This window comes from Pongo abelii, chromosome 17, assembly GCF_028885655.2.
Source record: "Pongo abelii isolate AG06213 chromosome 17, NHGRI_mPonAbe1-v2.0_pri, whole genome shotgun sequence".
Taxonomy (NCBI): domain Eukaryota; kingdom Metazoa; phylum Chordata; class Mammalia; order Primates; family Hominidae; genus Pongo; species Pongo abelii.
This window is the reverse complement of record NC_072002.2, coordinates 70,075,778-70,090,903: the sequence shown is the minus strand read 5'-3', so window position 1 is coordinate 70,090,903 and position 15,126 is coordinate 70,075,778. Positions and strand designations below refer to the sequence as shown.

Genomic DNA, 15,126 nt, shown 5'->3' with positions numbered 1-15,126 from the left:
GGAGCAGTAACTGAATATATTTTAAGTAAAAAGCAAAACATTACTCTTAAGTTATGTCACAGATGCTTGCAAAGAAGTCTTGAGAGTGTTAATGATTCTGAAATAGGAGTACACTTCTCCTTTATGCTCAAATCTGTGGTTACCTTCAGTGATTTTGACTTAGAGTCATCCTTTGTAGAAATTCAAGAAATTACATCCATTGGGAATACAAATAAATATGAATCAGCACGAAGAATTATTTAGGTTTATGTTGATTGACAGACATAAAGAGCCACCATTTGATCAAGGCCTGTAAAAATTCATGCTTACAAGTTGACATCTTAGATTGAAAGGATAATCATTGATTGAATCCATTTTCTAATGCATGAATATAAAAACAGCAAATCAAAACCTCAATGGAAAATAGCTATCACGCTTCTGAATAAAAATTAAAATATATAGGAGAGTGAGTTACAAATGGTTGCTGGAGCAGGTGGGCGTGGTCTGCCTATAAGAGAGCAGACTTCAGTCACAGAGGAAAGGAGTGGTGTGGCAGGCAACAGGGTTGAATATGTTTAAAAAAAGAAAAAAAGGTCGTACTTAATGCCTTAGAGCTCTAGAAGCTGAAACTAGAATCAGTGAGTGAAATCTACAAAGAGGCCAATTTGTGGTAAAAATGGAATGGGCTTCTTTGGGAGATACCAGTCTCAGTACATTTGAAGCACCCCATAGAGGCCAAATAACCACCATTCAGAAAGTTCTGTGTTGCGACACAGGCACCGGGGAGCAGTGCTGGACTTCCTGCATCTCTCTGCTGAAACATTCATTTATACTTCCTGAGGCTCATAAGCCTCAAGTATTGTCTTATTCTTGCTGTATTTTGAATCCAAACAATTAATATGATTTATGTGATCATCTCCACCCAAAATTTTAAAAAAATTGGAGCGCATACACACACACACACACACGCACACGAATATAAAAATGGCATATTTCAGGATCAATTACTTAAATATATTTTCAGTAAAAAGCAAAATATTCTAGGTGATACTTAATACATAGCTGCCTTTAAATAGCGTGTGCTTATTAGGTCCTGTGAATTTGTTGTTGGTTCAGATACTTATTGTTGATGCATTCTTTGGAAATGCCCTTTTAAAATATGTTGGTAACAAAAGAGTGAAGATTCTCCTTTCTGGTTTCATATTTTTGACTGGAAAAAAAACCCTGATTCATAGCAGTATAAATGTATGGTTAATTTTTTGTGTTTTAGACCCACCGTCCTGTGTAAATGCTCACTTAACCACAGGCTAAGAAAATACTTGGAAATAGAAAAGAAAATGTGAACTACTGATTGTCCTCTTAGTTGACAAATGCTTAATGTTTTTGCTTGAAGGCATATGCTATAAAGTAGGCAGTTGCTGTCTCAGTGCCACAAGTTCAATGTCTCTGGACCCCAGAGTAGATACTAGTAGTTAATAAAAAGCTCAGCAGTATTTTTTTAATCAAGTAATCATGCTGTACTCTATAATTTTATTCTTGGAAGCATAAAGAGTATTTACAATATGGTGTCTTTCTAGGATCAGAATAGTGAGGAAAAAAATGGAAAAATGTCCAGACATCCTCGCATGGCAATGATGGCATTACTGGTGTGTTTAATAAAACCTTTATTGGTACATTTTCCGGTGTGGTGGCATTGGCAGAAACCATCCCCCTTTGGATTTGGAACTCAGCAGCTGATGAAATACAGTAAACATTAATTTGGAATGGGCTGCCAGTTTTGGAAAGCCAGGTGACATTTTATTATATTTGTACCAAGCAGAGGCTGTGTCCCATACTGCTGTAGCTTCCGCTGTCAGAGGCTTAGCTGGCATTATGGAAAAAAAAAAATGGCAGGCCTGAGAATCTTATCCCCTGAAATGAAAGTCGAATGCCAAATTGAAATTCCTGTAGGATTTCCGATAGCAATGGGGGAATTGAGAAGCTCACAATTAAGCATATGGGCATTAAGATAATTGTCAGATCTGTTGGCGGACATGATAGAAGACAGATGGGTACGAATCAGTGCGCTCCACTGCAGCACCCTGGGAGACAATTTGACGTTTTACCTGCCTGAGCTACTCTGCCATATTTGTCACTGAATGTACAGCACGGCATCTTACTGAGTGTTAAATGTTTTCGCCGGGAACTATAGGTGCATGTGCGGTCCTTCAGCGCCCTCTAGTGAAATGCGTTTGGGAGTATGGTTTTTGAAAAGCCAGCCTTCCTTCATCAGGTCCTCGTGGCCTCTAGAAATAGCTGTCGCACCTCCGGTTCCTGCTCACCTCTCTGGTTCCTCTCGCCCTTTCAGGTGGGGACCCATCGTGAAGATGGCGTGGCCCTGAGAGGCAGCCATTCTCTTCTGCCAAACCAGGTTCCGGTTCCACAGCTTCCTGTCCAGTCTGCGACCTCCCCTGACCTGAACCCACCCCAGGACCCTTACAGAGGTAGGTTGGCCTCACCAGGGCACTTCTGACCTCACTTTCACAATAGGCCCAGTGTTGATACCCAGCCTCTTGGTGTTCATCCCTCAAGAAGCACTGGCAGAAACCCAGGAATCAAATTGGGCACAAAAATGGTAAGGAAATGGGAAAGTATTTAGAACTTCGCCCTCTAATCGTGTTTCTCCAGGGACTGTTTTCCTCAAACATCCTCTGAAATCCTGGTCCTATATCAGCAGCGAATGAGGCCACAGACTGATGAGAGGAAATTTTATTTTAGCTATTTCCACATTTTTCTCATTCAGGTCCTCTAATGTGGTTAGTTGTGGCCTGAAAATGATATTTCCAAATGAATAGGAAGGAAGGAAATTGTTTTTGTTGTTTAAGATGGAAGGAAATATAGGTGCATTTTAAAAATGGAGCTTGGTTGCATGATTTTCGCTCTTGAGTCATCTAGCCCTCTAATGATTGCCTCATACCAGTGACTACGAGCGGCTTTTCATGACCCCAGGAAGTTAGGCTATTGCTGGCCAGCTGACTAGGAGTCGCTTAGATAACATCTTCTCAGTCCCTTCACATTTAATATAAAAATGATAACATTGCCACAGGAATACGTGTGGGCATTTTTTTCAGCTGTTCAACATTGTACAGATCTGAGTGTCAGTTGTATGTATGGGTATGTCTGCCCATTTTTATATGAATAATAATCATTTTATGGACTTTATTTATTATTTTTTTTGACAGAGCCTCACTCTGTTGCCCAGGCTGGAGTACAGTGATGCGATCTCTGCAACCTCCACCTCCCAGGTTCAAGCGATTCTCCTGCCTCAGCCTCCCAGGGAGTAGCTAGGATTACAGACATGCATCACCATGCCTGGCTGTTTTTCGTATTTTTAGTAGAGACAGGGTTTCACCACATTAGCCAGGCTTGTCTTGAACTCCTGACCTCAAGTGATGCACCTGCCTCAGCCTCCCCAAGTGCTGGGATTACAGGTGTGAGCCACCACACCTGGCCAGGACCTTTCTTATCAGGAGCCTTTGGATTTTGCCCTCTTTGTCCTAAACCTGTGCTTCTCAAACTGCACATAAGCACAACCTGAGCATCTTGTTAAAATGCAGATTCTGCTTCTGTAGGTCTGGGATTGTCCATTTCTAATGGGCTCACAGGTGATGAGGCCACATGGACCAAAGTTTGAGTGGCAAGGTTCTAGAATACACAGATTACAAATAAAGGGGAATACTTGACAGATATGCTTCTACCTTTAAAAAAATTACCACATTAGGGTCGTGTTTTAAAATGCAGTGTGACTTGGAAAGTTGAGCAATGATAAAGCTAGAAATTTCTAAAATGAGTAGCAAACTGCCTTCCATATGTACCATTTTAAAATGCTGATTACTCCTTGAGAATAAGAGAAGCCTAATTTCAGAATATCATTAGGGTACCTATTGAAGTCTTGACTGCACATATTTAGCATACTCCCTGGGAATTATATTTTAAGGACATTTTTCTATTAAATCATTGCATATGGAAGAAACTCAATATAATAGCTGATATTTACTTGGGTTCTTAATCAGAACATTGGCTGTGTGATTTTCATGATTATGATTTTCATTGCAATTAAGTTGATGTTTTGTAGACAGTGAAATTACCATCTACTCCAAAAAATTGCAAAATAGAATTTAACCTTAGAGCCAATGCAGGGAAAACTTGTTTCTGCAGGTGCATTTTTTGAAACTTCAACAGATAGCAGGGGAAAAAAAAAGTGACAGAAGGATCACAGTTCAGCAGTATGAATTGCCTGCTGGCAGCCTTGCAATCTGGTGTGCAGGCAGTGAGATTTTGGTGTACATGTCACCTGATTTCTCTTTTTCTGCAGGCATGCCACCAGGACTACAGGGGCAGAGTGTCTCCTCTGGCAGCTCTGAGATCAAATCCGACGATGAGGGTGATGAGAACCTGCAAGACACGAAATCTTCGGAGGACAAGAAATTAGATGACGACAAGAAGGATATCAAATCAATTACTAGGTCAAGATCTAGGTAACAGTATATAATACTGTCGCTTCATTTAATTCCTTTATTGGACTTTGATGAAGTGAACAGAACGGGAAGAAACTATTCAGTTTTTTCCTGGTAGGTAAATTTACAGCTGAAAAGAAAATTAAAGGCCTACTCTAGAAGTACTAAAAGTATCGTTTAAGATACCTGTACTCTAGTGGAGCCTAAAATGTTTTGGCATTTATGAATCTGGACCCAATGCTAATGACACACAGTGAAAAAATTTGTGTCTGATTCAAGTACAGTTTGTTTGTAAAACTATACTTATTCTACAAATTTGGTCAGAAATGTTATGTCTATAATATTTCTAAAAAGAGATTGTAGCTGTGTTAAAAACTCAACTGATGTATGTGCCAACTATAACTCTTTTCTTACCTCTAAAGTGAGAAAATAATTTCCTAGATTTATCCTAAACATGCTGATACATATAAGAGTAATACCTTAATGGCTAATGGTTTTTCTTCCTGGACACTCTTTTCTACAGAAAACACAACTGCAGGAAAATAGCTTCTGTCTGGTTTTCTTAAATATCTGCTATCTTTAAATGCGAATCTATATCTCCTTGAACTTTAATCTGGTAATCAGATGGTTTTTGAATACCAACACCCATGTACTTTGCCTCAATTCCCTGGGGTTGTTTTTATTCACAAATTCAACCAATTGTCCTAACACTATAGCTTTCCTTCTAAAGGCTGTGGTTCTCAAGGTTCTATCTGGAATCTTTTGTGAATTAAGAACATGCTGCCTCTTCATGTTGCCGTTGTAATTATTGAGATAAATTCCGTGTCTTGCCACAAGTTTAAAAATGCCAAATGCTTCTAGATAACCCCTTTCCTTCCTTGTTGTCGTTTTCTGATTCTTGGCCACTTTGGCAAGAAATTCCAAGGAGGGGATTTCATACCTTTAGCAGCTTCTGTGTTAGACCAGTCAGTTCTTGGTAATTTAACTTATTGTGGCCAAACTTATGCATGTTAATGGATTCTTTGAAGTTTCGGAACAACATTTTCATTCGCTGTTGAGAACCTTCTTATTTAAAAAGGTCACTTTTACGACATTTACTTATGTGTGCCTCCAAAACTGTATTATAAGGCAGTGCCTTTTCAAATCTAGGCAGTTTTATTTGCATAACCAGTTTATTTATAAGTGAATAACCAATTCTAATTGGTTGTTAGCCTGAAAACCTTTGGAAGAAAAGTTCCCATTTTCCAGTCTCCTTTGTGTAAGGTATGGCATTTGTTGGATGTATAAAAATATCACCCAAATGCTTAGCTTCCGGACAGGCCTGGCAGAGACTGTTTTCTTTTGCTTTTTACAGCCTATTTGCATAGTAGAATATAGGAGTGAATTAATCGTTACTGATTTCCTTGGCACTGGCAGCAGTTGGGGGTGAGGGCAGAGGAGGGATCCGCAGAAGGCAGAGAAAGAGGGCCTTTTCCAGTGGACTCAGTTGACTTCCATGTTTACCATACACACCTGTGGCAGACAGTGCCATCTGGAAAGGCGCTTACACTATGGAGAGAGAGGAGCCTGGTCTTACAGCATCCTTCTGTGGTGTCATCCTCCTTGCCCCTAACTTTTCTCCTTCACCCAAGTGTTCTTGACTTATGTGCATTATCTTTATGTGTAATGTATACTTGCAACCCAAGAATACCACTCCCACTTTTGATTGATTGGAGCTTCTCAAGTGTAATTGGTCCTTATTGCCACTTGGAAGTTACCCAGAGATTCTCCAAAATGGAACATCAGAGTCATACATTTTAAACCAGCAGTCATTAAATACACATTTAATTGACTAGATAATTTCCCACATCTTCCAACTCCGAAATGTTGTGATTAATCATCTTTATTCTGTGAACATTTCCAATGTGTGAAATTACCCTTTAGGTTAATTGTTAGTCACTTCCATGGAGTTTCTTGTGATGGAGAGTCTACTGATGTTCAGTGAAGTTTGTTTCATTTTCTATGTCTCTCATAAGCCCCCCGAAAGTCCTCACTCATGTTTATTCACAATAGTCATTCAGAGCTTTATAGCACATGCTGCTCTGCCTTCTTGAGACAAGACATCGTGCACACTTCTCTTTTTTACATGGCAGCCCTTGGAATATTTGAACCCTGCTGCTGTGAAGACTTTCTCATATGATATGCTTTCCAGGTGGCTCATCATCCTCTTTGCCTTCCATTCAAAAGTTTCTAATTTATCACTGTGACACCCAGGAATGGACAGAACCGATTTTATCTTTTCAGACTATTCTGGGCCCAGCCATGCATTTGTTATAAACCATGGAATATTTTGGTTTTCACAATTAGAAATTACCTTTGGCTTTTTTTTTTTTTTTTTTTTTTTTTTGTAAGAGACAGAGTCTGGCTGTGTTGCCCAGGCTGGAGTGCAGTGGCCTGATCACATTTCACTGTAGCCTCCACCTCCTAGATTCAAGTGAGCCTCCCACCTCAGCCTCCTGAGTAGGTGAGACCACAGGTGTGCATCGCTGTGCCCAGCTAATTTTTTTTATTTTTTGTAGAGACAAGGTCTCACTATATTGTCCAGGCTGGGGTTATAGGCATGAGCCACTGCACCCAGCTTTCTGGCTTCATTTTTGACTCACAGTGAGGTCATGGTCATTCATAAGCTGTAGGTGTTTGGTTTGTTGAATCGTTTTTGCATGACTGATACCAATTCACGTTTCCCAAACTTGTTCTGTGGATCATAAACATCTATAAGATTGAAGACCATGGAAGTCATGTTTTTGTAACCTTTTATTTAATACATAAAGAAAATGAGACTCACATAGTGGGTTGACCAGGCCTTCAAAGCAAGGTAATGGGGACACCTGGATAAAAGCCTCACTGTCTTCACTCCCATTGCTCTGGTGTCTTACATATAGGCCTTTCTCCTTACTCCTGTTAAGCTGCCTTGTATTTTTTTGACCTATCAAAATCATTTTTCAATTACTTGTTTCCCCTAGATTTCAGATGTCACGGTATGAAAGGTTTTATATATATTTTAAAAAACGAAGTATAAACATTAAGTCTTTTTGAAGCATGGTTATGCAACATATGCTAGGCGTAAGTTGGTGAATGCCTGCTTTGCCGAGTGTAACCCCACTGAATAAAAAAAGCTTTGTTTTCCCTTTCTGCCCCCCTGTGTCAGTATGGGCACACCCTGCACTCTAACTTTAATCTACGTCACCCTCACCTGTTTGGTTTGGGTTTAATGTCTGCGAGAAAACCAAATATCTTGTGTATTGTGAACTGTCACAGCCATCTAAACCAATCCCAAGGTCAAGTGGATATAAAAATTCTGCCAAAGACATGGCATAAGATGGAAAAGTTCCCTGAAAACTCTGGAAGAAAACAAAGTAATGTAGACACCTTCTTTTTCCCCACACCATTAGAAAATGTCGCATCCCTTTTGTCCCACAGCAATAATGACGATGAGGACCTGACACCAGAGCAGAAGGCAGAGCGTGAGAAGGAGCGGAGGATGGCCAACAATGCCCGAGAGCGTCTGCGGGTCCGTGACATCAACGAGGCTTTCAAAGAGCTCGGCCGCATGGTGCAGCTCCACCTCAAGAGTGACAAGCCCCAGACCAAGCTCCTGATCCTCCACCAGGCGGTGGCCGTCATCCTCAGTCTGGAGCAGCAAGTCCGAGGTCAGTGCAGGCCAGCCTCCTTGCAGAGCTCGTGAGGAGCTTGTGGCAGGCACAAGCTGAGATGGGCACACCAGCCTTGAGCAGTGGCAGACAGTAGACTTTCAAGCATCATTCCAAGGAATTGTTTCCATTGCAGACTGTGTCTAAATCCATAAGGCAGCATCCCTTTCTCCTGAAATTAAGTTGTAGGATTCTCTTATAACTAGGATTATATTGCAACTTTCCCTATATCCTTTCAGTAATTTGAGCTTAATTTGCTTTACCAACCTTTGCTTACTGTAAAGTGGCTGTACACTCACATGCAGTTCAGCTTTTACTAGTGACTGACCAAATGGATTGCCACAGTACTTAGTGACTGTTCCTTTTGTTCTGTAATATAAACACTGAGAAAAAGGTCAGACACGCAAGAAGAGTGCATTGCTGCCCTCTGCCAGAAGCCTCGGCATTAAACAAAGGTCCTGTGCTTTAATCCTCCACAGAAAGGAATCTGAATCCGAAAGCTGCGTGTCTGAAAAGAAGGGAGGAAGAGAAGGTGTCCTCGGAGCCTCCCCCACTCTCCTTGGCCGGCCCACACCCTGGAATGGGAGACGCATCGAATCACATGGGACAGATGTAAAAGGGCAAGTTTGTTTTCAACCATTTCTGAGATCGATCATTCGTAACTCTCATCAATGTATCAGCCATAAAAATTAATTTCACCCAAATTGACAGATATTTTCTTTCATGGAAAAAGAATTTTTTTTAAAAAAAGCATACTTTCTCTGTTACAAATATATTAATGAATTTTTTCTCTCTTTTTTCCTTTCTCAGGTCCAAGTTGCCACATTGCTTCATTAAAACAAGAGACCACTTCCTTAACAGCTGTATTATCTTAAACCCACATAAACACTTCTCCTTAACCCCCTTTTTTGTAATATAAGACAAGTCTGAGTAGTTATGAATCGCAGACGCAAGAGGTTTCAGCATTCCCAATTATCAAAAAACAGAAAAACAAAAAAAAGAAAGAAAAAAGTGCAACTTGAGGGACGACTTTCTTTAACATATCATTCAGAATGTGCAAAGCAGTATGTACAGGCTGAGACACAGCCCAGAGACTGAACGGCAATCTTTCCACACTGTGGAACAATGCATTTGTGCCTAAACTTCTTTTGGAAAATAAAAATATAATTAATTTGTAAGTCTGAAAAAAAAATATTTAATTTAAAAAAATTGTAAACTTGCAATAATGAAAAAGTGTACTTCTGAAGAAAACTACATGAACGTTTTTGTTGGTATTCAAGTCAGCTAGTGTTTATAATTACTGGATATTGAATTAGGGGAAGCTCGGCTGCCCTAGTAACAAAACCAGCAAACGTCCTGATGACAACGAAGTGATGACATTAGCCATTCCTTAGGGTAGGAGGAACAGATGGATCTTATAGACCTATGACAAATATATATATAAATATATATATAAATATATATTAAAAATTTAGTGACTATGGTAAGCTTTTGTTCATTTGTTTCAGACTTTTTTCTCCTGTAAAAAAATAGTACTGATTAACTTTTTTAAAAGAAAGATTTTACTGTAAATATGGATTTTTTTTTTTTTTTGGTCTTATTTCTGTCCCTTTCCCTGGTTTGTTATCGTAACCTGTAGTGCCAACTCTGCTTCCAGAGGGGTAGTGCAGGATGAAATGCTGACCCTGATGTTGCTTCTCATTCATAAATAAGTAGAAAGTTGTTTCTCCAGTCTTTTGGGAACACAGGACTTAAAAGTCACATCATGTGTAGATATTACAAGCAGCATTACCAAGACATGGCAAAAAGAGTTTGTCTGAATTGTAATGTTGCGTTTGTGACCCTATTCTGGGATTTTCAGAGGTACAAGGTTAGAATGCTACAATGTTACCACTGTGCCTTCCAATGTTTATATCATCGGAAACATAACATAATCAAAGTGGCTGTGATTTAACAAAATGATTAAAGTGTTACCTACCTGTGTAGCCGAAGTAGTGTGCAGTGAGGCGTTTCTGAATACATGGTCAGATTTTTGGAAAAAAACAAAAACAAAAAAAACACGTAAAGTTCAAAAACCGTCAAATGAGAAAATTGCAAGTAGTGTGACAGAGCTGATTGATTTTGTTGCTTTCTTGATTTTTTTTTTCAAAATGGGTTTACTAAAATGTAGATGACTTAACTGCCTCCTCCTTCGTCTGAAAAATGCCAATATTCAATCATCATGCAGCATTATAACAAGCCTTATAAGTCCTAAAGCATTAAGTTGCACTTTTTTGAGGAGGGGTAGTGCAGTATTTCTCTGGCCAGTATGAATGAAGTTTATACTTACCATATTTGATAGAAACATAGATCAAGCTATGGCACAGCGACTCATCAGATAGCTAGCTTTGACGTCTGGGCACAATTGAACCAACTTCCATCGTGAATCTTTATAATGATTGACTTTGGTGTATAGTGCAGTAAACAAATAGTGCTCCTAGTTAAGTATTTGTCAGCATCCTTTTGTCTCTAACTCGTTTCTATTTTTACAGCCACACAATTCTTGGCATGTATTAAGAAAAAAAAAATCCCTGTTCAAGTAGTTTTTCCACCTATCAGCACTGAGTAAATGCCATAAATCCATTGAAATGGTCTAAATGTTCCATCTGTTCTCCTGTTTTGCCAGTTATATAGTAATGAAATACATTTGTAAATTTTATGCAACAAATGGCAAACGTATCATTATTTTGAAATTGTGTATGTAAAAGTTATATTTTTACATGTAGACTCTTGTTATTATGTGTTTTAATACATTGTATCAGTTTTTGTTTTTTTTTAAAAACTGTGTGGTTTAAAAAGAAGTCTCATTTAAATGAAATAGCTACAAGAATCAGAATTTTATGTTCATTTCTGAAAATGTAAGAACAAATAAGATAGTTACCACGTGGTCATCTTTTACAAACCCATAAACATTTTGATTAGCTGTGTGTGTGTTGAAAAACTGTAAATATGTTCAGTAGCGATAAAACTAAAATAATTTTGATTTGTTGATAAGTTCCTAAAATGTGGAGGTGGATTAAAACCTTAGGAGAATAGCAGAAATCAAACTTCATGAAAAGTTATTTTGGGGCTTTCCTGTGAAATGTATGAACAAAGAGGCTCAGAGAAGGGCATGGAAGACAATAATGTATACTCTCTCCTCCTCCCTGAATAATGAAAACCATGTGTATTTGTTCCTTCCGTATGTTAAAGATTTCCTTTTAGTGGTACATTCTGCACTCATTTTGTGTAGTCTACCAAGGCGGGTATCCCTAGGAACAATATTATATAGGAAGCAGGTATACTCTGATCACATTCAGGATAAGTGTACAGAAGAAAATACGGTGTTTACTCTTTAGGGAACTGGAAACACTCCCTGCATTGATGTACATTTTAAGAATGGCACTTTTGATACATGTTATCATAAAGGTGCTTAATAGAGCTGAATTAAAGTTTTTCAAATCTGTAAACAAAGCAAAAAAGTAAATTGTAGTCATTTGATTATTTTTTAAATTGGTGCTTTATATTTTGTTCTCACTCAGAGTAAAAGCTGCAATTTATTGTTCACCAGCTTTGATGTATTCATTACTCAGTAATGCAATACCTCTATTGTTGAATTCCCTTTGGAAATAAGTGAAAATTCTAACGGCCACTGAAAGCTGCTCACTAGGTTTTGCTTGGTGGAGAAACATCATCTGCACCTATCCATATTAATTGGGTTGTATCCCCATTAAAAAAGAAGAAAAAGGGAATGTGGCCTTTTTAGTGTGTTTTTTATTGTTGTTGTTTTGTAATTATCAAACCCAGGTAAGATATTGGTATCCTGCACTGGATTTTCAAATGAAATTCAGCGGAAGACAGTTAAGATTAAAGTACTATACAAAAATCTCAAAAGGGTCCATACTACACTATCTATATGACGACACTTAGGCTGGGGATCTCTTTCAGAAACTCGGACTTTAAAAGCAACTTGGAACAGTTGATCCACCTCCACATTCAAGTAATTTATGAATATGCAGAATAGGGATCTGTTCATCTAGAAATTTTTACCATTTGTCTTCTGTGTAGCTGCAAGGAACACTAATGTTTATACAACTGTCAGTCCACCCAGTGGTGCAACTGGTTCTGATTCAGTCTTCCGATTCCTTTTTATTTTTCACTTTTTCCTATTTCTGAATTTTTTTTTTAATTTGTGATCTTGATTTTGATGAGGGGTTGGGGAGTGGGGAGGGAGTCGAACCAAGACTTGGAGTTAAGAGGATTTTCATCTTTTGCATCCAACAGGCAGAATATGATCTGTGTCCAAAAGTGAACTTGAGTCAGGAATGAATCAATTTCAGCATAAACAAGCACAAAAATTTAGTCTGCTGGCTGACTGGAAGCAAAAAAGTCAAGATGGAATATGATGAATTCCAACACAATGGGGCACCAAGGCCTTTAGGCCTCTCTTTTTATTTTGCTTTGGTTTTGTTTGTTTTTCTTTAGAGACATGCTCTTTCTCATGGGACTTGAAGTGGACTCATCTTTGTGCAGTGCTGGTTTTGCCATACTCATTTCAAGTATTATAGACATATGTAATGGTGAAAATATATGAACTGTGGCCTTTTTCATTCTTGTTACTTGTGATGCAATTAAGTGAAGATAAGAAAAAAAAAAAAAAAAAGCAGAGATTTACCATGTATCAGTGCCTGGCTTTTTGTTATAAAGCTTTGTTTGTCTAGTGCTCTTTTGCTATAAAATAGACTGTAGTACACCCTAGTAGGAAAAAAAAACTAAATTTAAAAATAAAAAATATATTTGGCTTATTTTTCGCAGGAGCAATCCTTTTATACCATGAATATTACAAAAAAAAATTGTCAGATTCTGAATATTTCTTCTTTGTAGATTTTTGGAATCATTATGAGTAAAAGTTTGTTACTTTATTTTACTATTTAAAAGATGTTATTTTACCATGTGTTACCAAGATGAAACTGTATGGGTAGCTTTTTTGTTTGTTTTTTGTTTTGTTTTTGTTTTTGTTTTTGTTTTTTTTTAGTTGTAGGTCGCAGCGGGGAAATTTTTTGCGACTGTACACATAGCTGCAGCATTAAAAACTTAAAAAAAATTGTTAAAAAAAAGAAAAAAGGGAAAACATTTCAAAAAAAAAAAGATAAACAGTTACACCTTGTTTTCAATGTGTGGCTGAGTGCCTCGATTTTTTCATGTTTTTGGTGTATTTCTGATTTGTAGAAGTGTCCAAACAGGTTGTGTGCTGGAGTTCCTTCAAGACAAAAACAAACCCAGCTTGGTCAAGGCCATTACCTGTTTCCCATCTGTAGTTATTCGATGAAGTCATGTACATGACCGTTCTGTAGCAATAAATGTGCCATTTTTATAAACTGTTTCTGATACTTGTTTCATTTCATTTTGCATTGTCCATATAGCTATGATTCTCTTCTGTAAGTAAAACGCATCTATATTTCATTTTCCAAGTGTTGGAGGTATTGACAGCTTAACAAACAAAACATACAAAAAAAAAATCACAAAAACAAATTGAAAAGCAAAGCACATGATTGATCAAGGAAGAGATGCCCTTAATGAAAATGGAACGGGATGCATGCAAAACAAAAAGAAAACTGTCTAGAGGATTAACTAATTGAAGGAATATAATTAATGTGCGTGTAACACTGAAGCTATGCATTTGAAGAGCTCTGAACTGCACCAATGTTTTCGGTTGTGCTGCAGGTTGCTAAGTCAAGTCAGCCTTAACCTTTTGCACCAGTTGGTCGGCTGTTTGGCAGAACATTCTCAGCTAGATCTTTTCAGTCAAAAATCTAAGATGATTTATTTTGTATCACTTTGTTAAAAGCTGAATATTGTTAACTACAGTTAATATTAACACTGTATTTATACTTTCTCAAACTACACCCGCCCCACCACTTCTGGTTGCCTCTGTTGACTATTAATCCAGATGTAAACAACCAGATGTTTTTTTCTAACTTGTACAAACTGACGTGTGTCAACTATTATGGAAGGAAAAAAATGTACAGATTAAAATTATTCAGTGTTATGTACTGTAAGTTAATATTTTTGTAGAATGGACATCAATCTACTTTGCAAAATTTGGAGGCTATTTCAACATTGCACTGTAGAAATGTAAAGTAATGTATGCAATGTAAAGGAAAGCCCGCGGTAGCTGAGCGCTTCATAACAGAATGTTCTAATCAAGTACGTGGTATTTGGGGATGTCTCCAATATTGCTCTTGTGTTCTTTCTAATTGGGTTTAGTGACTAGTTGAAGGAAAATGTTACAACGCCATTTGGTTCACATGTGAAGTGCCCTCCATAGCCAAATGTTGGGATTTTTTTTTTTTTTTTCGTTTTTGGTTGAACTGTTTGCAGATATTTAAATTTTATGAAATTTCCAAAGATTTTGGTTGAAACCCCCTTTTACCTTCTAAATGATTTGAGATGTTCTTATGTTCTTACTGTGTGTTTTAAATATATATAAAAGAGCCACAAGCATTTAGTCTTTTAGTATTATATTTGATCATATAACTACTACTGAAAAGGGGTTGGGGAGGGGGGAATGTGCCTGGGCACCCCTACAGTATCTTGTGTAGTGTCTATTAACATTGTTCTCTTTTAGAGGAAGGACCACATTAAAAGGTACATTAATCTTACATTTTGGTTCATTTTCAAAGGGAAGTTAAATTGCTGGAGAACCTAAAGTATTATCCAGAAGTTAAGATAACAGTAATTTTAGAAATGAAGAAGGGAGGAGTATCCAAAGGGGCTGAAATAGGGAATCATTTTTAGCCTCATAATTCAGTCCATTCATCTGAAACCAAGTGGAATTTATATTCTTGGCTTCATTTGTAGAGCACCTTTCTCTTGAGGAACAGCCCAAGAAATTTCATGTGTAAGCCCCTTTAAGGGAGACATTGAAATCAACAGAAGGAACT

At 37.8% G+C, this 15,126-nt stretch overlaps 1 protein-coding gene across 29 annotated transcripts in view; it reads left to right on the top strand.

The window, feature by feature from the left end:
- The window catches only part of TCF4 (transcription factor 4), a 366,054-nt gene extending 352,494 nt beyond the window's left edge, over positions 1 to 13,560 (top strand). For 16 of the 29 annotated variants that reach the window (XM_024236137.3, XM_054538001.2, XM_003778981.5 and 13 more), the window contains 5 exons: positions 2,327 to 2,462; positions 4,334 to 4,496; positions 7,935 to 8,164; positions 8,644 to 8,784; positions 8,975 to 13,560. In XM_024236137.3, coding sequence (XP_024091905.1) covers positions 2,327 to 2,462; positions 4,334 to 4,496; positions 7,935 to 8,164; positions 8,644 to 8,780 — 666 coding nt within the window. In that variant the 3' untranslated portion in view covers positions 8,781 to 8,784; positions 8,975 to 13,560. The remainder of the gene's footprint in view (positions 1 to 2,326; positions 2,463 to 4,333; positions 4,497 to 7,934; positions 8,165 to 8,643; positions 8,785 to 8,974) is intronic. The other 13 variants (XM_054538007.2, XM_054538004.2, XM_054538009.2 and 10 more) reach the window with 1 other exon arrangement.
- Positions 13,561 to 15,126: the final 1,566 nt, after the last annotated feature.